A 22,927-nucleotide genomic window follows, 5' to 3' on the forward strand; every position below is an offset into this window, starting at 1 on the left:
GGGGGGGGGGTGGAGGCGGTTGGGTCCTTCTGTCCTTCGGCCGCCGCGCGGGCACGGGGGGTTCCGTCGGCCCTCAGTACGCCGGCACCTGGTGCTGGTGCTGCGGGAGGAGCTGGCAGCCGCTGTTGACGTGGCTGAGCACCTTCTGCTTGAGCTGGGCCACCTGCTCGCGGAGCAGGCTGGCGGTGGAGGCCAGTTCCGTGTTCTGGCTCTTGAGGCTCTTCACCTTCTCCTCCAGGCGGGAGATGCGCTCCAGTTTCCTCTTGCGGCACTTGGAGGCGGCGATGCGGTTCCTCAGCCGTTTCCGCTCCGCTTTGATGCGCTCCTGCGTGTCCATATCGATGGGGGACAGCGGAGGGCTCTCTCCGAAGCTCGGCACCTCGGGCACGATCTGCGGCTCGTCCTTCAGCGGCGGCGGGGGGGGGAGGAGGCAGCCGGGGCGGCGGGGCCGCGAACGGGCCGGGCTCGGCGGCGTAGCTGACGGCGGGGTACGTACTGAGGTTGGCGTACACGGGCGGCTCCGGGGCCAGGCCGGCCGCGGGCAGCTCTCCTCCGCCGCCGCCTCCTCCGCCGCCTCCTCCCGCCGCCGCCGCCGCTCCCCCGTTGGGGCCGCCGCCGCCGCCCAACTGGTTCTGCTTGTGCAAGTCCTCCAGCGCCTTCACGAAGCCCTCGGCGAACTCCTGCTCCTCCGAGGCCGCCGCTTTGGGGTAGAGGAACTGCCCGCTGGTCGGCGTGGTGGTCACCAGCCCGTTGGACTGGATGATGAGGCGCTCCAACTCGGGCGACGCCAGCTTCAGCAGCCCCAGCTCGGCGGAACCCAGCAGCCCCGCCGCCGCCTCTCCGCCCGCCGCGCCCGCCGCCGCCGCCGCCGCCGCTCCCGGGGCCTTCAGCGCCGCCGCCACCTGCTCGGGCAGCGCCAGGCCGAGCGCGTCCTTCTTCATCATGCTGCCGCCGGGGAAGGGCAGGAGGAGCCCGCTGCTGCCGGAGGTCGGAGCGAAGCCGCCGCCGAGGCCGCTCAACACATCATCATGGTAGAAGGGTGTTTCCATCCTCCTCCCCCGCCCGGCTGCGGGGGAACGGGGCGGGGGGGAGCGCCGTGAACGAGGGGGCGCGGGGCCGAGCGCGGCGCTGCCGGGGGGGGAGGGGAGGGCGGGGGAGGCGGCGGTGCCACCGGCCGCGGCCCCGCTCCTCCGCGCGCACACACGCGTCTGCCGCCGCCGCGGCCCCCGCGCCGGTTTAAATACGGCGGCGCGGCGGCGGTGACCTCACCGCGCGGCGCTGCCATTGGCTGCACATGACGTCCTAGCTCGCCGCGATTTGCATAAGGGGAGAGGCTCCGCCCCCCGGGGCGGGGGAAACGCGGTGGCGGGCGGCCACGCCCCCTCCTGGCTCCGCCGTCGCCACGGCGACCGCCGGGGAACGGCGCACAACAGCGCGAGGGCCGCCGGGCTGACGTCATGGCGGGGGAGGGGCCGCACGTGGGCCCCGCCGGGACTCACGGGCACAAAGGGAGGAGGGGCGGCGGGCCGCGGCCTTCCCTCCCGTATGGGCGGTGGGTCGGGCCGCGCCGCAGAGTCCCCGCCGTGCGTCGCGCCCCGGTCTCCCCCCCCCCCCCCCCCCCGTACTCTCCGCTCCGAGGCGGCACGGCGGGGGTGCGGCGGCAGCGGCGGCCCCGCGCGTCACGGCTGAGCCCGCGGGCGGCTGAGGGGGCGGTGCGGCGTCAGCGCTGACGTCACAGCCCGCGTGCGGCGGAGGGGGCCCCCCCCCCCCCCCCCCACGGGTGGGCGCGGGGGAACCAAACGACCGCCCCCCCCCCCCGCGCCTCCCCCATCGCCCATCGCGGTGCTGCGGCCCGGGGCGGACGGGGAGCGAGGCCCCGGGGCCGGGCTGGGCCTTCCCGCCCAACCCCATCATTACGGGCGCGGCCCGCACGGCCGGTTCGGGCCTTCCGGCCTCAGGGGGCCGCGGATGGGGCCGGGCGGTGCGCCGTGGGGGCCGTGAGCCGCAGCCTCGACCGCCCCACGTGTCCCCATCCCGGGCGCTGCTCAGCAGGCCGCGGCGGAGCCAGGAGCCTCGTGAGGCCCAGCCACGTCCTGCTGCCTCACGTCCCTGATTCCATGCGCTCCCCGCTCGCAGCTTCCTCGTCCCAGCCAGCGCTTCACAAAGGCTGCAGCCCTGCGGTGTCCCCAGCCAACACAGCGGTGTCCCCTCGTGCTGTGTGCCTCCTTTCCCCCTGATGTCCCTGGGCTCTGTTAAGCTTTGCACACCCCGGCGAGGTCCTGAGCACCACCGCAAACGCCAGCCTCGCACCTCAGCACACTGACCCCATTTCCCCAGAACGTTCCCTAAATCTCTTACATCCGGGCCTTGCTTGAAGTGCAGCCCCACGCGGTGCCAGCACACGAGAGCCCCGGTGCCGACCCGAAGGCTCCCACCTGCCCCAGGGCCGCCCTGAGTCACCGCTGTGGGCTGGGAGGGAAGAACCGGGCCGGGAAAACAGAACCACTGCCCTGAACCCCCACGGGGAGCACAGAGGGGCCGCGCTGCCCCCGGGGCCCGAAATGATCCAAAACAAGAAGAGAAAAAAAATAATAATAATAAAAAAGGAAAAACGAGGAGGAGGAGGAGGGTTTGACGTGTATTTTTAGTTGCTTAGCACAGCCCTGAAATATTTCAGCAGCCACTCCCTCCGCGTCGCAGGCGGCTGCGGTGTAACTATTCCTGTGCTGCTGCCTCCCCAGCCAGCGCAGCGCTGTGAGTCACTGCGGGACACGGCCCCACCAAACAGCACGGCTGTCAGCCGGGGACCAGGACGGGGCCATGGGGTCACTGCGGTGGCCACAGTGCAGCCCCACGTTGAGCCTGGAGCTGTTTTTCCTCCTCCCGCGTCACCGCAGAGCGCTGGGGCTTCGTCCTCTCGGCAGTTGTGGGGCAGGAAGGGGTTTGGGGAGCACAGGAGGCCGCAGAGCTGCGAGGACGGCACAGGATGCTGCCTGCGCACAGGGACCAGCGTGCCTGCAGAGGTGGCGAAACACAGGGGGAAGAGCTGAGGGAGGGCTGCTAAGGGAGCGCTGAAGTGAAAGCAGAACAGCAGCAGAGCTTTGCAGAGCGGCAGGAGGCTGTGGACAACTCTGCCACAAGCCAGAGCCAAATTCCCATTGTTCGGGGTGCTTTATCACCTCAGCACTGCCCGTCACTCCAGGCGGCCCACTGCGTTTCCTCCTTCACGCGGGCAGCTGCAGCGTGGAGCTGGTGTGGCTGGAGGCAGGGACTGGAAGGGAGGGAAGGGAAAGTCTGACACAGGGCTGGGGCCGTGCTGCACTGAAATGCCACATCGGTGTTTACTGGAACGAGTTTCCAGCAGGGAGGACACACGCGCCCCAGTCCCAGCGCTGGGCAGAAGGCAGAGCTCCCAGAAAGGGACCCAGCTGGGGGAACAGCAGCACTGCGGCCCGATCCCTTGGTGCTGAGCACAGAGCACTGAGCACAGCGGGGCTCTGCACTGAGCAGCCGGCACAGGAAGGAAAGCGTCGGCAACAGGTTGGCGATTTATTGCTGCCCGCCGCCCTGCACGAGTCTTATAAACGTTAAAAAAATAAGTGTAGATCAAAGCCTGTGCTGGACTCGTTTTCTCTTCCCACCAGTGGTGATGGCAGGGAGGTTTCAAGATGGAAATCGGTGGGGGGGGAAGGGGAAGCAAACAACCCAACACCACAAAACCAACAGACCTTTTAAGAATGAGTTACAGTATCTGCTTTTACCCCAAATTAAACTGTTTCAGTCATTCTCAAGAGTTCAGGCAAGGCCCAGAGCCCCTTTCTCCCCCCCCCCATCCCCTCCCCCCCCCCCCGTGCCCCCATACAGACTTTCATTTGGGATCAGCCATGATTTTTGGGGGGTGTTTGCTGACAGAACTCTGCACCCCGTGGGATGGAAGACTCAGAGCAGCCTGAGCTCAAGGCCAAAGGACCTTCCTTCACCCACAGGAGAGGAACAGTCCCCCCCCCCTCCTAGGGGAAAAGGTCTGAGCAGCTACCAGAAGACAAAATGACAATGGCAGCGAAGTCAATCCCTGCGTATCACAGGGAACGTGCTTGGGAAGTGCTGCTGTAACTCGGGAATCAGACTCTGTGTCATGGGCACAAGGGAGGGAGCTTCGACACGGGGAAAAAGAAACAACATTTCGTTTGAACGGCTCGATTGCTTTCAGGAAGAAAAAAAAGAAAACACAACCTGAAAACAAACAGAGAGGAGCGAGGGGCGCTGCAGCCTTTCAGAAGAAAACACAGAGAAGCATTTCCTTTCAAGGGAACTTCTAATCTGAAGTCAAATTAGCTATACACTAATTGGGAAACCCTCGCTCGTCACAAAGCTCTCTTGGAAACAACCCTTGGAGCCCAAAGAGAAATCCGTGCCGGTTCTCCTTTAAGCCAAGGCCAGAGACAGACAGACTGCCCAAAAGGAGGGGAAGGAGGCAGCCTGAAAGTTTGCTGTGTTCAAACAAACAAACCCCTGCGGCCGCTCACTAAAGGCACCATCTCCTCAAGTTCAGTGTTTTTAAACCAAAACGCTGCGCCTGTGAGCAGGCGAGACATTGCCAATGTGCCAAGTGTTAGAAAACAAAACGAAATGAAAACCAAACCAGCCACACGACCGAGCCCGAAAGCGTTTGCCTCACATCTCACAGCGCCCAGCAGATGCTTGTAAATTAAAATAGAGATCCCAACAGATTCAATAGTGCTGAAGTCAGGTCCTTAACCGCGAGCTGTTCTTTTTTAAACATTTCCAATTACAGGCTGGCTGGCTAAAAGAAGCCCAGAGCTGCGCTTGATCAGATTGAACAGCGAGGGGCTTCCAAACAACGCGATTCGGGCACGGATCGACTGACGGAGGAGCAGAGGTTGAAGGATTTGAACCCATGGCAACCCTGAGGTGGCACCGAGGAGCGCTGCGCACTGTCCCTGGCCGGGGCTCACGCAGCCCCTCACTGCTTCGCCGATTGCCTGCCTGGCTTTTTTTCCTGCTGGCCTCTTCCGCTGCCTGGTATTCCTCGGCCACGGCCCCCAAACACACCTGCAGGGTGAGGAGAAAGAGCAGAGAGAGAACGGCATCAGAGTGAGCCTGTAACATCCCCCACAGCTTCGCTGTTTGTTAGTTTGCCCAGAGGTGGGATTGTTCTGTGGCCTCTCTTGGAGGCAGAGAGGCGACTTCTACACTTCTCCCTCACCAACTCCAGAGCCTGTCTGTGTTCACCAGGGGCACAAGCTTACCTCCCATCACCTGCAAGTTCAGCAGTACCTCTCTGGTGCTTTAATGTGCCCTCTGGCAGGCTGCGAATCAACATAAATTCAAGTTTACCTCTTTTGGAAAACGAAACCAAAGCAGAGAGACCCAGTTTTAAACCGAGCGCCTGTCAGCAGTGGGATCAGCATCATGCTGTGCCCCTGAAAGCTGTACAACCAATCCAAAAGCAGCAAAGAGGGCGACTCGGTTTCAAGGCAACAAAACAGAGAAAACACATCCACGTCTGTCACCGCCTCGCTTGTGGACGGGGTGATCCAGCAGCACGCAGAGGGAGCACAAAGGCAGCAGGACCTGGGGGCTGTGAGTCCCAGGCACCCCGGCGCTGTGCTCCTCTCTGCCCTGAGAGCTGCTGACGCCTGCAGCCCTGCCTCCCACTCCGATCCGCTGCAGGCAATCGGAGCAGCTCGCTCTGCAGCTCTGCTCGTTCAGCTGAGATGCATCCAAACCAGAGAGGAAGGAGGCTGCTCCTAACCCTGCAGCCCTTGGGAAGCAGCTGGAGCCCTGCGAGCAGCCTGAGAGGCTGAGCAGAGACTGCACTGCTTCTGCACTGGGCAAGCCAAGAAGACGAAGGATTACCAGTGTCAGGAACAATAATCCTTTCAACTGCCTGCACAATTATAGCTTTACTTCTGCCTGCTGGCCTCTCAACAAAATTGTCCTGCCCTTTTTTTCTTCCCCCTTAATGTCTCGGTAATGAGAGCCAAACCTCTTAGCTAATTAGCAAATGCCAAAGCTTCCCTTTAAAATATTCCATCAGCGAATTTAAGCTGCACATCAAAACAGCAGGGAACTCCACCTCAAACAGAGCTCTCTCCACAAGGTGGATATTTCCACAGCACAGAAAATACTTCAGCTAAAACATTTGTCCAAATAACCGTATCCAAAAAGCCGCTGTGCCAAATGCTTTGGACTCCAAAAAGGGAAGAAGGAAAAATAAAAGGCGCCTTCAGAATGGTAAAGGTCACTCCTGTGTGCTCAGAGGCAGCACAGGGAGCAGCCATGGCAGAAGGATTTTCCTCCTGCAGTCCCTGGGAGATGTGGATGCGGCTCTTGGTGTGTCTCAGTGTGACACCAGGCCCCCCTGCCTTCTCTTGGGGCTCCTCTCATCCTGCTGCTCGTTAAGGGCACTCCGTGGATCCTTTTAAAACCCAGATCCCCCGAGTTGAACTCAGTTTTGTTGTAGCAAGGAAGTTTGTCTGGCATTTAAGCTCCCACTGCAGGCTCAGCCCGCACTGAAGATCCCTGGGGCTGAGCACAGCGACCACAAAGTGAATTGCAAAGACGTGGCAGGAGGTGTGAGCACAAGGGAGAAATGCTTCTCAGGCATCCAGCAGCACTGTGCTCAGAAAGGGCAAATATTTCCCCAGGCTGAAGTGCTCCAAGATAACCCAGCCACGAGAAATGGAACGAGGAAGGGAGAGCTGGGTCGACCCATTTCTATGTAAGTGGCAACCTTTTATCAGAAACAAGAAATATTAATTTGGAGCAGGGAGAAAACAAACCTTCAGATAACTTAGGTTAAAAATAAAGAAGAAATCGGCAGACCGCAGGATGAGGAGTCCCATCCTAATGGCAGTAAAGGTGGCCTTTTCCTACCACGAGGGTGGCCAAATTCAAGTCTGATTTCAGACAGAACAGCTGCTTGTTTCCCTCCGAGATTTGCAAAGCTAACAGACACCAGGAGTTTGGTGGGGCTGCGTTCTGCGAGCAGCCAGGAGGGGCACAAACACACGGAGAGTCTCTTAAGCTCCTGCCCAGCCCAGGAACGAGGCTCATCCCTGGCACGTCTCCTTGCTGCTCTTTGGCAGAGGCTGCCTTTCAAGCCAGACAACACACTCACTCAATTAGATCTTGCCCAGCAGCAGCTCCAGCTTCTCACAGATCAACAGCTCCGGGTTCAAAGCTGAGAAGCATCGGCCCTTCCTTGCCCAGCAAGTGAAATTCAAAGGCAGGAATTCCAGTCACCCCTCTCTGAACTGAAAAGCAGAAAGGATTGTCGTTACCTCGTCCAGCACCTCCAACGCCACGGCCTTTCTGTTGCTTCTGCTGTTGCATCCCCCCACGGCCTCTGCCCTTGGAGACCACCTCCTCTTTCACCATGTCGATGATTTCATCGGGGATCCGCAGGTATTTGATTGTGCTGCCACGGATGTAACACTCCGGCATCCTCCAGAACTTGTCGCCATCCTGTTGGGGAGCAGCGCGTTAGGCTGAGAACAAGGGCCACGTGCTCTTACGTTGCTTTTTTGGCACTTGAATATTTCCATCACTTCTGGAGAGTGTGACAGATACAACCATCTTTTTCTGGAAGTGTAAGCCATAATTAGCTGTGAAATTCCTCTTTTCTCTCCAAAACATGCAGCCCTACAGCCTGCTGGTGGCAGGGGGCGTTCAGCCACGAGCCACTGATGTTTCAGCCCGTCCACAACTGCCTTTGGCTCTCACAGAAAACGAAGCAAGAAGATGCTGAGGAAACAGCACCTTCCCTTTGCCTCTCATACAAGAAGAGAATCGAAAGTGGGACTGGAGAGGGAAACGTGGCGAGTTACACACAGCTGCTGTGAGCACCGAACTCCGGCAACGCAGGGCTGTTCCAGCAGAGGCAAAGGCACAGATTTCCCCTGCAGAAACCCCAGCCAGAGTCACCTAACGACTGCACTCCTCTGCGCTGTGGATTGAGCAGCAGGGCAGCGTCCAGCTGGGTGTGGGGTGCGCCCAGCAGCGCGCAGGAACCGCGGCTGTGGAAAACAAGAGCTTAAAGATCGCGTTAAAATAAACCTTCGGGTGCCAAGCGACGGAGCAGCTGCCTCTGTGTTTTGTTTAAGGCAGTCTCAGGGCTTTGCTAGGCCACGGCCCATCAGGGCTTCAGCTCCTGTGGCTGTGGGAATAGGAACTGCATGTGAAAGCTGAATAACAACTGATGTAAGCGGGAGGAGGGACGGAGCCTCGTGCGCTCGGCTCTGCTCTGCTGCAGGGCTGGGCTGCACACGGGCTCCTCACAACCATCACACGTGGACAAAGCGTCCACAATTGTCCCAGGGGAGTGGGCGAAACCAGAATGCCTCGTTTCACCTCTCCAGGATCAAGTCGTTCCCCCCTAGAGTTATTTGGGGCAACGCCGCACGCACAGGCAAGTCCCGTGTGCGCGAGACAAGGCGGAGGAGCAGCCTGCTTCAAACAGGCACCCAGCAAAACCCCACCCTGCCTGGATCCGCCCGGCTGCACTTTGGCTCCCGATGCAGGAAGGGATGGAGCCAGGTCCCCGGCTTCCTCGTTCCAGCTCCGGGGTAAACAGCCGCCGCCGCTCCGTGCCATCTAGTGGCTGATCCCCACCGCGCCGCCAGGAAAGGCTTCCGGCAGCGCTGCGGGGGCATTCGGGGCTGGGAGTGAACTGCAGGGCGCTCGGTGGGAATAAATGCTGAGGAAGCGCTCTGCCCCCAGCAGCACAAAGCTGCTTTCTGAGGAAGCAGTATTAAAGGCCAGCGTCCCCCGTTCTGCAAGCACTAATAAGGCTTTGCCGCTGCCACCCCTTCCTGCAGAACTTATCTGCCCCGCCAATTTGGGGATCTGCACATTTTTGGGGCTCACTTCCCTGCCCTTAAGGTCCTTCTTAAACATTTGCTCAGTCATGCTTACGTGCAAACGTCTCCATGCCCCAGCAGTATTGGCCAATACCTTCCTGCCGTGGGTCCAACAGGCACGAAAGGCTGCAGAAGGGTTTTCCGGAGAAGAAGGGTTTCCCTGACAGCCTCTCCCACAGACCTCTGGTGTTCTCAGACACAGACAGCAGCGGGAACGTGGCCAGGCACAGGCTGGCAGGGACAAGACCAGACACTTCTGGCTGAGGTCAGAACTCAAAGCACAGATCCCAATCTTCTGGAGCACCTTTGGCCATGGGCAAAAGTACCAGACGAGGCACAACCCGGGTAAACAAGAGGCCCTGATTATTTTTGAAGTGGAGTTAGAGGGCGAGAGGCAGGCGCTGACAAAAGCCAGCGCTGTGCTTGATGGGACTGCATGGAGCGGGCACCGAGAATGCAGCTCAGCACCAGAACAGGACCTGCCACCAGCCCTCCACACCGAGCGCTCTCACCCTGCCCCGCCATTGGGCTCATTTGTTTCTTACAGCTCACAAATAGCTGCGTTACATTCACACTCGGGGCAAAAGCAACGCAGAGGAGCGAGGATCTCTGCGAGCCCCACTCAGCTGCAGGGCTGGAGGTGAGGGGCTGCCAGCATGGGGGGTCTCCGGGCACAACGGGGGTCCCAGCACCGAGCAGCCGCGCCGCTCCTTACCCGTGAGGTGCAGATGACCTCCCGCAGGTTGATGTTCATCCAGTTGTCACAGCTCACCAGGTGCCCGTTGTACGTCTCTCCGTTCTTCAGCTCCACCAGCTGAAAGAAGCGGGGGTCACCACGTGGACACCGGGCCCGGCAGGATAGCGCCGAGCCCGCGGCCACAACGGGAGTGGGACGGGAGGGCCGGGACTCACCATGGGGTGGTTCTGCGCCGTCTTCAGCAACGACAGGGGCAGCTGCGGGGGAAAGAGAGAGAGGCCTCAGGAACCGGGGCGCGGGGACCGCCTGTATTTCCACAGAGACTCCCCAGAGCGGCGGGGATTCCCAGGCCCGCCGCCCGCCGCCCGGCCCAGGCCCGCACTCACCATCGTGCCGGAACCGCGGAGCCGCCGCCGCGCCCGGCACTGCCGCTCAAACCGCCCCCGGCTCCGCGCGGGGCCAATCAGAGCGCAGCGCGGCCACCGCGGAGCCAATCAACGCGCAGGACCCGACCTCTGCCGTAAAGCATCGCCGGGGCCGCCGGTCCCCTGAGTCACGACAGTGCCGTAAATTGAAAAGCGGGGCGGGAAGCGGCGGCGCTCCCAGTTGGCCCCGCGGGCCCGTTTTGTTCCGTTCCGTTCCTCTCAGGACTCCACCAGCACGAGCCCAGCAGGACTGGGAAAGCTGGGCGTGAAACCACCGTAGCGCTCTGTACGGGTTTAACTAGCTCGAGCCCGCGCTTCGCGATAAGCCCATGAGGCGGCTCTGGGCTCAGCCCCTTGCGGACCGCTCCACCTCCGCTGCCGCCCCAGGAGCTCGGGGGCACCCAGAGTCGAGGCGGCCTGGTTGGCCGCTACCCTCGGCCTCGCGCTTTTCTCCCGGCGGCGGAAGCGGCGCTCACGAGCCGCTCTAGGCAGCGAGGCGGCGCGCACTCTATGGCCGCGCGGGGCCGCTCTGGGCGTCGGGGCGGCGCGCACTCTATAGCCGCGCGGCGCCGCTCTGGGCGTCGGGGCGGAGCGCGCTCTATGACCGTGCGGAGCCGCTCGCTCAGTGCGGTGCGGCCGCGGGCAGGGTGGGAGCGGAGATGGAGAAACCGCGGCGGGCGGTGGTGGTGACGGGTACGGGCGGCGGGACCGGGGCGGGAGAGCGGGGAGGGGGCGGCCAGGTGGGCTCCGCTTCCCTTATGTAAGCGGGGGGCGGTGGCGGGCGCTGGGGGCTGCACTGCGGGATTGGGGAGGGGGGCGGTGAGGGGCACGGGGGAGGTCGGGGGGGTGTGAGGTGAACCCTGGGGTCCCGCTGGGGGTGCGGGGCTGGGGAGGTGCTGGCAGGAGCTGCCCGGGGCACGAGGTGCTGCCGAGGGGTGCGGGCTGCCCTGGGGGGGGGGGGGGGGGGCGATGCTGCTGCTTCTCCTTTGCGATGGGCTGCAGCGGGGACCGGCGCCGGTTCGCCCTGGGGAGGTTCGGGGAGCTGCGGGAGAACGGAGGGGGTTTGGTGCCTGGGGACGCCGTACCGCCTCCATCCCCGTGCCACGAACCCATTCGGTGTCCCGAGGGCAGCGGCCCCACGGCCAGCGCGGTCCCCGCGTGTCACAGCGCAGCGTTCCCAGCCCGGGGGCTGCGCTGAGCGGTGAGCAGACACAACCCGTCAGCCGTGATGTCCCCCCGATCCCCGCAGTACTTTTGTTTCCCGTCTTCTGCACCGGGGGGGGGAACTGCTTCTAAAATTCAGAGCTTATTTCGCTGGATCTGCCCGTGATAGCACATGGCCGATGTCACGCTGAGTTCCCATTCATTGCTGTGCGTGTCACGCTGAGGGCAAGCCTCATTCCTGTGCCGTTTCTCTTTTAGAACTCCGTAAGGAGATAATCCCGTACAGGTCTGCACGGAGGGCTCAGTGCCGTGCGCCTGCAGGGCCCCGTGGTGGATGTGGGATGGCTGCGGCCAGTTTGGTGCTGCAGAGAAAGTTGCTCATCTGCCGTGAAAGGAATCGGTGCGGAGATGAGTGAGAGGGGCTTTGTGCCGGCTCAGCTGGGCTCAGAACGAGAGGTTTTGGTTACTCTGGGGGCACCTGGAGAGCTGCAGCCCTCCGGTGTGCTTTGTAGAGAAGGCGTCCCAACGAGAGGCGTGTTTGGTGTCTCTCATCGCTATGGGGAAACAACGTCTGCATTTGGATCTCGTGGGAACCTCCAGGAGATTTATTCTGGGGAGATACTGACTGTGGTTCAACTTGGAGGCTTCGGTTGAGATGGCCGGCGCTGAGCCCATGCTGTACAAAGCCTGGCGCCGTCGTGTGCGGCGTAACCTCAGCCCTCGCCTTCTGCTGGCAGCACATGGGAGGTTTCCATTAGTGTGTCATGTAATATTTGTGGTCCCTCTCGGTCCTTTCAGCTTAGATGAAATGTGTGCCTCCTGATTGCATTGGGCTCGTGGGGTAGCTCTGACATCTTAAATTAAAGCATATTGACCCTGCGCCCAGATAAATGCGTAACCTTTGTGTGCTTGCTCAGGAAAAGATGTTATGGATTACTAGTTAACTCTGAGTTACTCATTAGGAAATGCAGATGCGGGGAGTTAAGTGTTTTTATAGTGCTGTCATAACCTTTGGTGCTCGGTGTAGGAGGGTCAGCAGTGTTCTGTTTGGTTCCTCTTAAGGCAGCAGAGATGTTGGTGAAGGTGTGAGCAGAGGGGTTCTGGAGGCAGACTTGTTTGTGGAAGCATCTGCTGTGGGCTGTTACCATCAGGGTTAGAAGCTCCAATCACGATCCTCGTTCTGTGCCATCACTCCACTGCTCTGTAGCTAACAAGTGTTCCTAGCCTGGTCAGCAAGGAGAAAATGCACCTCCAGTAGGGACTGGGTGTTACAAGCAGTGGGTTTTCTTTCAGAGCACGTAAATCCAAGAAGCGCAGAGGGCAGCTGCAGTCCAAGCTGCAGGGCTCAGCTGCTCACCGGGGGCTTTTCTTCTCTTTCAGGGTTTGGTCCCTTTGGAGAGCACGCCGTCAACGCCAGCTGGATTGCAGTGCAGGTAAGGCTGTAACTTCGGCCTTGGAGCAGCACCGTCCCCTGCCTGCACGCGTTTCAGCCCTGATTCTGCTCTGTCCACTGAGGCCGGCTCGCCCCGTGTCCAGGCACTCAGCTGGGTGATGTTTTGTCCACCTCTACACGATCCCCATGCTGGTAGAACATGGTGAGATTGGGTTCATAGAGCAGAGGCAGATAAGGAGCCCCCAGGCTGACTCCCTGCGTTTCAGAGGAGTTAAACAGGGCACGGAGCCCGCAGTCTTTCTCCACCACTTAGCAGAGGGAATTCAAAATAAATAAACAGAAAGGAATTTGTCCGTTTTTCTCTCCGCTGCAGCCTGGCTCTGGGTGAGCAGGGTGACCTTTAAGCCCTCCCAGCTGTAATGGGGCTCAGCACGTGGGGCTGCGGTTGAAGTGCTCATGGAGTGGCACTGCTTGAGCAGATCAGGACGCCCTGCTGAACAGGGCTGAGGGCGCTCTGTGATGTTCTGTAAAGCATCAGCTTGGGCAGCACTGTCACATTCTCCCGATTCTTCCTTATTTGTTGCTCCTGGAGGTGGTTAATGACAAAGCCGTTGGGAATTCACGGTGCCTTTTAGTACAGCTGCCCGGGAAACTGGATCTGCTTCTCTCCCCAACACTTCTCTCTTCCCTTCAGAGCTCGGGGATTAATATCTTCTTCAGAATGCTTTTAAATTAAATCTCAAGCTCTAATCAATTACAGTCAGCCGATGTCCAGATGTCCAACGTGCTGACTGGTGAGGGGAGAGGAAACCTTTGGCTCCGAGAGCCTCTGGGGCTGAATGCACCCGAGTTGCTCAGCCAAGGCTGGGGAGGACGGCGTGTTACTGAAGGGCGGCCATGAGGCCGTTGGTTTGGTTGGTTCTTCCTCACGCCACGTCAGCTCTTGTTTCCTGGTTTTCTGCTAGAGATGCCCAGCAGGGCGCTGTGTGTGTGGGGCAGGATGAGAGGCGGGTGCTGTGCTGTTCCTGCAGGAGCAAAGCTGACGTTGATGCGCAACGAGGAGCAGCCCCACGCCGAACCAACTGAGCGCGTCTTCAGCTCGCGTTGCTCAGGGCTGCTTTGGGAAGGGAAAGCAGCAGCAGGACCCACCTCCCTGCGGTCCATCCTGCAGCGCTGTGCCCACATCCCCCTCCCCTCACCCCGTCTCAGCCCGAGGGGCCCAGACAAAAAGGAACAGCACGGCTTTGAGCCCGCTGAGGTGGGCTTTGTGCGGCTCAGACGGGGCCCTCATGGAGCAGCGTGGACACAAAGGCGTCTGAGTTGCTGAGCCCCCAGACGGTGTGATCTGCATTTTAATAGAAGAAAAATCAATTAAACAATCTTCCTAAATCCTTTCTAGCTCCGGGGCTGAGCCAGTTCTGCTTTATTGCATCTTTTATTATCCCGCATCCCCAGGATAAGATTCCCTGCTTTTCTTTCCTGGTGTTGTTTTGGGCTCTGACACAGAGCACAGCTGTGGTGTCTTCTCCTGCACTGAAGCCCTGCGATTCTGTGAACTCCTGGTGTCGCTGCTCAGTTTTGAAGCTCCGTTATTTTTTACACACAGTGAACACAGAGAATGCCTCACCTTCAGGGGCGTTAAATAAAAAGGGCTAAATAAATGCTTGGAGAGCTGGGTGCTCAGGAGAGAGATCCCAAATGGATCAGAGGGGCTGATAACTTCTCACAGCTCGCAGCAGTAACGCTCTGCCTCCCACCTGTGCTGTGCCACGCTTTGATCTCTGTAACGTTTGGTTGGAGGCTCTCAGCAGCTGTGCAGGAAGTGGTGCAGGATGCGGTGCCAGCATGGCCCAGGTGTGTCCTGAACCACCATCCCCATCCCACCATCCCCATCCCACCATCCTGTCCCACCATCCCCATCCCATCCCAGCAGAGCGCGTCTGGCTGTGCCGGGGCTCAGTGGAGAGGTCAGGGAGCAGCACAATGGCTGTCAGGGTGTCTAGACAGACCTGATAGGGATATTAAGGGCTCACAAAGAAGCCCATTGTCCAGGGGTCAGGGAATGGGTCAGACGTGTTCGTTTTTCTGTGTTTGTCAGGTATACAAGGCAGTGGATAATGAGTTGTCTGGGGGCCAGAGTACATCTTTATTAGAGAGTGGAGGGCTGTGAGAGGGAGCTGTGAGCGGTGCAGAGCGCTGGGATTCGGGAGCTCAGTGGAGGAGCAGTGATGAATTCCTACAAGTGACGCTGCAGAGCTCTTCCTAAAGAAGCTGCCTTGTGTGTGAGTGCTGTAATGTGTGAACAAGTGACTTCGTTAAGGTGCTGGGTAAAGCAGCCAGCGTTTGGAAGGTGGATTTGTGCAAAGATGTGGTGAAATGTGACTTAGCATCACTGGTTGTCACGCAGGAGTCAATGCAGGGAGCCTTTGCTGCTCGCCTGCCCAATCCTTGGAGCAGGAGGGGAGACTGATGGCTGCTGCTGCTCTCATGCAGGTAGCAGCTGGGGCTGCTCTCACTGCTGCTCCGTCTGCTTCTTCCGAGAACTGGATAGGAGTCACTTCTGCAAATAATGAAGCCAACCCTTTTCCTTATTATTTTCATGTATTTTTTTTTAGCGTGGGAGTTGCTGGTGTAGCTCCCATCAGTTCAGTGCTGTCAAATTGCTCAGCCCTGCGCTGCCTGAGCAGAACAAACCGTGTGAGCGCAGGCGGGGAGCTGCCCTGAGGCCCTTACAGCTCTGTCCTTCAGCCTCTCCTTCCATGGGACCCCACTCTTCTGTGAGATGAAACCAGCAGGAGTGCTGTCACTGCTGTGCCGTGGCTCTGGGGGAAGCTGTGCAGGTCCTGCATGTTCTGCACTGTGCTCACAGCAGTGCATGTTCACACTGCTCACCCTGTACCTGACCACCCTGCTCTGTTCCTCCCTTCCCACGTGTTCCTAGGAGCTGGAGAAGCTCGGGCTGCGAGATGGCGTGGATCTGCATGTCTATGAAGTCCCGGTGGAATATCAGACAGTGCAGAGACTCATCCCTGCACTGTGGAAAAAGCACAGTCCACAAGTGAGTGAGTGAAGAGAAGAGATGGAGCCGACGCGTGTGCAGTGAGCACCGTGCAGCTCTGTGCTGCCAGCTGCGTTCGGTGCTGCGTCCTCTGCTGCATCCTTTGCTCTTTCCAAACACCTGGATTTGCAGCGTTTTGTGGCTCAGAGTGCAGTGCTGCAGTTAACGGGAGCTCAGCACGCAGGGCTGCCAGGGCAGCTCCGCTCTGTGCTGTAATTAATTAGAGCTGAGGGTTGGGGACAAAACGAGAATGGTTTCGTGCCGTCGGTTGCTACAGTGGCTGGCTGTGTGCTGGCCGTGCAGGGGCTCAGGCCGAGGCTCTGCTGGTGCTCAGTGCACTGCAGGCTGCTGGTTGATGTAACGTGTTTCTTTTCTCTCGCAGTTGGTGGTGCATGTAGGTGTGTCGGGTATGGCTACCACTGTCACTCTGGAGAAGTGTGGCCATAATGTGGGTTATAAGGGCTTAGACAACTGCCGTTTCTGCCCAGGCTCTCAGTGCTGCGTCGAAGGCGGCCCAGAGTGCATCGACTCCATCATTGACATGGACGTGGTTTGCAGGAGGGTCTCAGCACTGGGGCTGGATGTCACCGTCACCATCTCTAAGGATGCTGGCAGGTATGGGGCGAAGTGATCTGCGGGAAGCAGGTACATGCTGCAGTGCCTGCTGTGCCTGCAGTGCCTGCTGTCTGTGCAGTGCCTGCTGTGCCTGCAGTGCCTGCTGTGCCTGCTGTCTGTGCTGTGCCTGCAGTGCCTGCTGTCTGTGCTGTGCCTGCTGTGCCTGCTGTGCCTGCAGTGCCTGCTGTCTGTGCAGTGCCTGCTGTGCCTGCTGTGCCTGCAGTGCCTGCTGTCTGTGCAGTGCCTGCAGTGCCTGCAGTGCTTGTTGTCTGTGCAGTGCCTGCTGTGCTTGCAGTGCCTGCTGTCTCTCAGTGCGTGCTGTGCCTGCAGTGCCTGCTCACTGTGTGCTCAGCTGCACTCAGTGCTGGCACTGCTCTGTCCCGTGGTCGCACGCTGGTGCTGGGAAAGCACGCAGCCTTTGTGTTTTGTCCTAGTTTAGGTGCTGTGAGCGTGCCGCTGCTTCAGCCTGACTTGCATTGCGCTTTTTATTGCAGGATGTTGATGCAACGCCGAGCGATAACACGGCTCGCTGTGTCCTGCAGTTTGCACGCTTTATTTGTCACATGTTGCTAAATCAGCTCTGTTTTTATGTTTCAGGTACCTGTGTGACTTCACTTACTACACTTCCTTATACCAGAGCTGCGGGAGGTCGGCTTTTGTTCATGTGCCTCCGCTGGGGAAGCCGTACAGCGCGGAGCAGCTGGGCCGGGCGCTGCAGGCCATCATCGAGGAGATGCTCGACGTTTTGGAGCATTCTGAAGACAAAATCAATTGTCAGCACGAACACTGAAAGCAGGCGGGAGCCGTCCTGCTGTTGCACTTCCTAAACTTCCCCCCCTGCCGCTGAGGTGTGGGAGGAACGCTGTGTGCGAGACGTACGGAGCGAGGATTGGAGACTTCAAAAATGGAAACCCCACGTCCAGAAATTGACTTTGTTTTTTTTCTTTTTTCTCCTTTTTTTTTGGTCAAACGTGCGTATTTCAATGAAGAAATCGAGATCCCTTCTCTAACACAACACCTGCAGCTGCTCATTCCTGGAGCACGCGTGCCATGCTTTCCCCACAGCTCATCTCTGGCCAAGCGATGGCTGCTGAGTGCTGCCAGCCTGCACAGAAGGGAAGCTCCTTGGCCAGGCTCAGTGTTTGGGTGCAGGGAATCGATAACCCCGTCTTCTAACGACTGCTTGTTGAGTTGGAAGGTTTGCTTTCCTTCTGTCTCATTTTGTTTCTCCTCGTTGGCCCAAATTGTAGGTCCTAATGCGAAAGTGCAACTGAAATTAGTTGGGACGGCGTGAGAAAACGACAAAACTGCTTGCTGGGGACGAGGGGCCTCAGAAACTGCTTTTGAACGGAGAAGGTGGCTGCCTTCTCCACGGGGGCCTTGCTGCTGCGGCTGCAGGTGGAAAGGCTGCGTGTTGGGTCGCGGCTCAGATGGCTGTTTGTACATGGAGCGATCTGAGCTCACACCAAGTCCTTCCAGGCGTCCTCAGTGCTGGCTCAGGGCTGCCCTCCCGGCCCCACGCTGCGCTCAGCTCCCGGCTCGCTGCGGAGGAGCTCTGCTAAAGGCCACTTTCTCCGCAGGAGATCTTTATCGCGATCTCTTGGTGCTGGCTGTTATTTTTAAGGCGAAGGCTGAGTAATTTATAACTTCCTTCGCTGTGAACTTTTGTTCTCGTTGAAGGTTGGGTGGGGAGTAATGTTTAACTTCGGTGCCCATCGCTGGCGCTGCCACGTGGCTGCCAGGGAGAGCTGCCAAAGGGCACCTCGCATCTCAGAGCTGCTCTGGGAGCCCACACGCAGCTGCTGGCCGTTTGCATGTAAAACCACGTACAGAATAATCTTTGTGCAAGGTTTGGAGCATCGTTCCTTCTGTTTTCCTGGTGATGAATGGTTCTGCCGCAGTGAGGATGGGCGTCGGGTCCCACAGCAGAGGCACTGGGTGCAGGGAATCATAGAATGCTTTGGGTTGGAAGGATCGTGAAGCTCCAACCCCCTGCTGCACGCAGGGCTGCCAGCCTCCACCTTTCACACGGTGCCAGGCTGCCCAGGGCCCCATCCGACCTGCCTTGGGTGCGCGGGGGGAACGCTGTCCTGCCCCACTTTGCCTTCCAAGTCAATGCTGTCCTTGGCACTGGGACACCACGCAGTGCCCGTCAGGTCGTGGCAGGCTTTCAGATGTGTAATTTATTCTATTTAATATTTAGTTTAAGTATCTGTGGCTGGGGGCAGCTCCCAAATAGTTGAGCTCTTCGTGCGGCTCCGCTGCGCTTGGGAGGAGCTGTTGGTCTGTCGTAGCTGCTGGGCTATGAGAGGGGAGATGCTGTGTTGGGTCTTTGTGGCAGAGCTCCTGTGCTGGCAGTCCCTTAGAAACGTAATTTATTGTATAATCTTCTGGGTTTCCTGATTATTTTGTGGCTGGTTAGTCCTCAGAGGGTGTCGGGGCGGTAGCGGCGTTTCGGGTAGCGAAACCTTTTAAAGATGGCGCTGAGCTGAGTTTGTTTAATCTGACCTAAATTAAACGCTTTTGCTTTGTTTTTAAAGCTTTTTCGTTGTTGTTGTTGTTGGATGAACTGATTCTGAGCGCTTCTCTGCCGTCGGTGATGGCGGTGGCTCCTGGGGGTCTGTGCAGCTCGGGCTGTTGGTGGTTCAGAAGCGATGCGGGGCTGCTGAGCGCTGCTTTGTCTGCCAGGTATCAGCGGAGGGGATTTGCTGGTTTGCACTGATGGAGCCCCACTGCTGGCTGCAGGTGGGCGCACGAAGGAGCGTGGGTCGGTCGGGTTGAGCGCTGGCGGCGGCGCCTGCGGTCGGTGATGTTTGAAGGCGGTGCTTCAGGATCAGAATCGTCTGTGGTGGTGCGCTGAGAAGTGGGCTGAGGGCGTTTTGTGTGGGAGAGAGAATGAGGGGGGTTCCCTTGTGGGCTCCGGTGCCACGTATTGAGGTGGTGGTGGAGGGGAGCGGGGCTGGCTGCGGTGCTGGGGGGGTCGTTGGTGTCAGGGTTTTGGTTATTAAACGCTGCGGAAGGCGTTGAGGAGCTCCAGGTACCCGAGAACTCCTTCGTCCCTGGGGGGCTGCGATGTGGGGAGGTGTTGCCTTTGGGCTCCACGCGATCATCTGTTGTACGAAACAGCAAAAAGGAAATACGAGCTTCAAAGCTCCTTTACCTGCAGGATGCTCGGTGGGGAGGCTGAGGGCGCAGCCCAAAGCTGCTGGCATCTCTGCGTCACCGCGGTGCCAAACCCAGGCGTGGCAGAAGCAGTTCTCGCTGATTTGGAGCTCTCCCCAACCCGACTGTGTCCGAGCACAGCAGCAGCGGGGAGGGACAGAAGTGTGGAGGGATGGTGGGAGGTGTTCCGTGGTTGTGGTGTGGGGCTGAGGGTGGAGGCTGAGAGCTGTGAGAAGAGCCCAGAGCGGATTCAAACCGAGCACCGTCTCCATGCAGGAGCAGAGGGGGGTCTGCAGGGGGGAGCCGCTTTCCTTCATGTTTACTGACCTCAGCAGCGCGCTCAGGTGTCGCTTTCGGAGTCTCAGCACCTCGCAGGCAATGCTGAACCTTCCAGTGCCTCAGTTCCAGCACAGGGTGCTGTGCTGCTGCGTCCCGTGGCTCTGAATTGGGCTGCTTGAAGCGGGTGCCGGTGGGCAGCAGGGGGCTCTTTGCAGCAGCAGCCCCGGTGCTCTGTGGCATAAGTGCACTTACAGGTTGTGTCCGTGCCTGGTTGGTGCCTGACGTGGCCCCGGTGGTGTTTGGCCAGACCTCCAACAAAGCTGAGGATGCTGGCAGTTCATTGAGCGAGCAGAAAGCCGAGAGCTGCTCTGTCCATCTGTCTTAAGGCAAAGCAGAGAAGCAAACCCCCAACAGGAATTAACGCTAGGGAACGAAGCTGCGCGCTGCCCTCAAACACAGCTCCGTGCTCCTTAACCACGCGTTCAGGTTTCACACTGCACCAGCTTCTTCCATTGCAAATGTTTACTTTGATGAACAGGGAGTGCCTTGTCCTGCGCTGGGGGAGCAGAGCGGAGCGTTGGGGGCTGAGGGCCCATCTGGGGGGTTGGGGGCTCCGAGCTCCTTCACCCCTTGTGCTCTCCAGGAGCCACACTGCATTGGGCTCTGGGGGTTTCCTGCAACGCACTGGGAACAAAGGGAAAGGGGGGGGGATCCTCATTGCTTGGGGAGAGCGAACCTTTGGGGTTCTGTCTGTCCTGAGGTGCTGTGTGTCCCAGTGCTGCTCTGCCCCCCGCCCTCCTGTTGTGCCGACGTCGCTGTGGGCTGAGTGGAGCTCTCTGGTGTTGCCCATCTGTGCTCGCAGGACTCCTGGAGCTACAGCTTCAAATCTGTGGGGGCTTCTGTTCTCCACAGTGTGTTCTTGCAGTGCCTTGTAACCCCTACCAGTCTGTGTGCCACGAAGGGCTGTGTCACGAAGGGCCGCTCGCATTCCCTCTGCTCGCTGTTGCTCCACTGGACTTTGTAACTGAGAACTTAAACCCGTGTTTCAAAGTAAATAAAGAGTTTAACTCTGCCTCGCACTGTTCTTGAATGGGATTTGGATTTCTGGAGGTGCCTTTTGGGGGGTGGGAGCAGCTTGTCTGCAGCTCCGCTCTGGGCACGAAGTCCCACGTGGGGCTGGAGCAGGGCAGGAAGGAAGGATGTGAACCGTGGAGCTGCAGTGTGCCGTGGCACCACAGAAAATCCCATCATGGAGGGGAAGGCACAGCATCCACCTGCGCTGCTCATTCTTGTGAGCCTGTGATTCGGGGGAGCAAACACTGCCCTGTGCTTCATCTTTGTGAGCCCAGCATGGATCCATTCTGCTCCTGACTCCGGCGGTGAAGCGCTGAGATGGAAGCTGCTGGGGGGCTGCAGCGGTGCCCCAAAAATGCACTGCCCAACGGGGGCACCGACGGCCAACGCTGCCTCTGCTCCGAGCTTTGTGGCAGGAGGGGATCAGGGAGGGAATCCTGCTGGCCTTGGGGAGTCTGCCTGCTCCGTGTCGCACAGCTCAGCCTGGGGATGCAGGGCCAGGTGCTCACGTGCCTGCCGTGCTGATGCAACGCTGGGCTGAAGCTGGCTCACGAGGTGCCGCTGATGTCATGCGGTGTGTTGCAATCTGAGCTCCCTGCATGGGAGCTGCTGCTCTTGGGCCCCACGCACCCTGCATGCATTCCTTGGCCGTGGCTTGGGGCGATGCTGGAGGGTCTCATTGCAGAGCAGCTCCGGGCAGACCCTTCCCCCAGCATCGCCCCTCCAGGAGCCGCTCTGTTCCTCCATCCTCCCGGCTGAGGTGGGACGTTGGGATGTTGGCCAGCTGCCGCCTCTCCCCAGCTCAGCCATGAACCGACAGCGTTGGGGACCCCCAGGGGCCCAACACCCCCAGGGGTGTCAGTGGGGTCCATCCCTCCGCCCCGCAGTGGTTTTGGGGCCGCTCTCCAGCTGCTCCAAATCTCAAAGCACTTCTCATTGCCCAGAGCCCACTCAGGGGGGAGTTTGGGGTGGGGGCTTGCAGCCGCTTCCCTCTGTTTTCTTCTCCTTTTGGCTGCTCCCCACCCCACTGACAGGAGCTCTTACTGGCCCCTGCTCACACTGCCCAGCCCAGACACCACGAGAACCCCCAGCTTTCCCATGGCAGCGCTGTGCACTGGGGCTCTCGCACAGGAATGGCTTTGAGGAGCTCCGCGCTGCCCCATCTGTGGGGACAGGGGCGTCCTGCTGCCCAGAGCCCCGCTGCTGGGCGGTGAACGGCACCATCCAGGATGAGATTTCCATTTTTGGCCGTAGGGTTTGAGCAATTTCCTGCCTTGCACAGGCGAAGGGGTCGGGGGTGGGCTGAGCCTTGCGTGCTGTCAGGTCGCAGCGTCGCTTCCAAGTGGAGCAGAAGTCTCATTTTTGGTGAATGCCGTAAGCAGAACAAAGGGAGAGCAGTCAGTCCCACTCCTGCTGCAGCAGCACCGAGGCTGCCTGCGCTCACCTGATCCGGCCCTTCTATTTACAGATAGCCAAAGGTCAGGAGGGTTCTGCTGTGCACATTCACCATGACGGCACAGGCAGGACTCGGGACGCTGCACCCTGGGCTGCAGCCGTCGTTTCTGAGCCCTCCGTGCCCAAATCCATTCCTCTGAGAGAGCAAAGCTGTGTGATGCTGCCCAGACCTTGAATGCCCACTGTCACTGCAGTTCTGGGCACCGTGTGGTGCTGGCAGAGCATGGAGAAATGGGAGCCTCCTCGGGGCGCCGCGGGCAGCGCTGGGGAAGTGGTGCTGCCCCGTTCCCCTCCCCTTCCTCCTGCTGTTGGGTCGCTGCGCTGCGCAGAGCTGCAGGTGGATGCGATGGGTTCCCATGGCAGCACGGTGCTGGACCTCATCCTGCCAGAGATCTGCAGGGGGAGCCGAGTGACACCTTCCCGTGCTCCGCGGTGCCCTGGGCTCCGGGCTGCGCTTCGCCCATGATAAAGGCAGGAAATTCCTCCGTGCGACCTCCGGCAGCGCAGTGCTGATGGGGGCGGGGGGATGCTCTGATCGTGCTCTGATCGTGCAGGCTGGCGAGGACACGCCGGAGAATTTCCCAACAGATCATTCAGCATCCGCAAATGCTGCTCGGAAAGCACAAATTTTATCGCTGCTGCCTGGTTGTAAAATTTCCGGCTTCACCGCTGGCGCCTCTGGGAGGAAAACATCCGGCTTTGCAAAAGCTCTGATGCTCC

The 22,927-nt window shown here is 59.5% G+C and overlaps 3 protein-coding genes across 5 annotated transcripts; 1 reads left to right on the forward strand and 2 right to left on the reverse strand.

Annotated features, from left to right (window-relative positions):
- Nucleotides 1-6: 6 nt before the first annotated feature.
- LOC122170973 (transcription factor jun-D-like) lies at nt 7-1,120 on the reverse strand. Its single transcript, XM_042838261.1, is given in 2 exon segments — nt 7-409; nt 411-1,120. Coding segments are annotated over 2 exon segments (975 nt in total). The 5' UTR covers nt 1,050-1,120; the 3' UTR covers nt 7-73.
- A 3,176-nt stretch (nt 1,121-4,296) lies between these two features.
- Nucleotides 4,297-10,025, reverse strand: LSM4 (LSM4 homolog, U6 small nuclear RNA and mRNA degradation associated). Its single transcript, XM_042838262.1, has 5 exons — nt 9,969-10,025; nt 9,798-9,839; nt 9,601-9,699; nt 7,308-7,491; nt 4,297-5,073 (listed from the first exon to the last, which is right to left on the reverse strand). Exons 1-5 carry the CDS (start codon nt 9,969-9,971, stop codon nt 4,985-4,987), a joined length of 417 nt encoding a protein of 138 aa, XP_042694196.1. The 5' UTR covers nt 9,972-10,025; the 3' UTR covers nt 4,297-4,984.
- Nucleotides 10,026-10,623: 598 nt separating this feature from the next.
- Nucleotides 10,624-20,757, forward strand: PGPEP1 (pyroglutamyl-peptidase I). 3 transcript variants are annotated; one of them, XM_042838256.1, is made up of 5 exons: nt 10,624-10,700; nt 12,552-12,604; nt 15,506-15,622; nt 16,005-16,237; nt 16,835-20,757. In XM_042838256.1, exons 1-5 carry the CDS (start codon nt 10,667-10,669, stop codon nt 17,025-17,027), a joined length of 630 nt encoding a protein of 209 aa, XP_042694190.1. In that variant the 5' UTR covers nt 10,624-10,666; the 3' UTR covers nt 17,028-20,757. The 3 variants fall into 3 exon arrangements, with proteins under 3 accessions (XP_042694190.1, XP_042694191.1, XP_042694192.1); XM_042838257.1 differs by having other exon boundaries at nt 16,008-16,237; XM_042838258.1 differs by having other exon boundaries at nt 16,111-16,237.
- The last annotated feature ends 2,170 nt before the right edge of the window (nt 20,758-22,927 follow it).

This window comes from Centrocercus urophasianus, unplaced genomic scaffold (assembly GCF_019232065.1).
Source record: "Centrocercus urophasianus isolate 14NV4802_14NV808 unplaced genomic scaffold, USGS_Curo_1.0 seq_747, whole genome shotgun sequence".
NCBI lineage: Eukaryota > Metazoa > Chordata > Aves > Galliformes > Phasianidae > Centrocercus > Centrocercus urophasianus.

Bases quoted from the DNA above. Each gene is read 5' to 3' on its own strand.
- PGPEP1 (XM_042838256.1), top strand. From the start codon at position 10,667: ATGGAGAAACCGCGGCGGGCGGTGGTGGTGACGG. The intron at 10,701-12,551 runs GTACGGGCGGCG...CTTCTCTTTCAG, and splicing joins GCGGGCGGTGGTGGTGACGG to GGTTTGGTCCCTTTGGAGAG. The intron at 12,605-15,505 runs GTAAGGCTGTAA...ACGTGTTCCTAG, and splicing joins CCAGCTGGATTGCAGTGCAG to GAGCTGGAGAAGCTCGGGCT.
- LSM4 (XM_042838262.1), bottom strand. The intron at 7,492-9,600 runs GTAAGGAGCGGC...GCTCCCCAACAG, and splicing joins AGGTCATCTGCACCTCACGG to GATGGCGACAAGTTCTGGAG. The intron at 5,074-7,307 runs GTAACGACAATC...CTCACCCTGCAG, and splicing joins CGTTGGAGGTGCTGGACGAG to GTGTGTTTGGGGGCCGTGGC.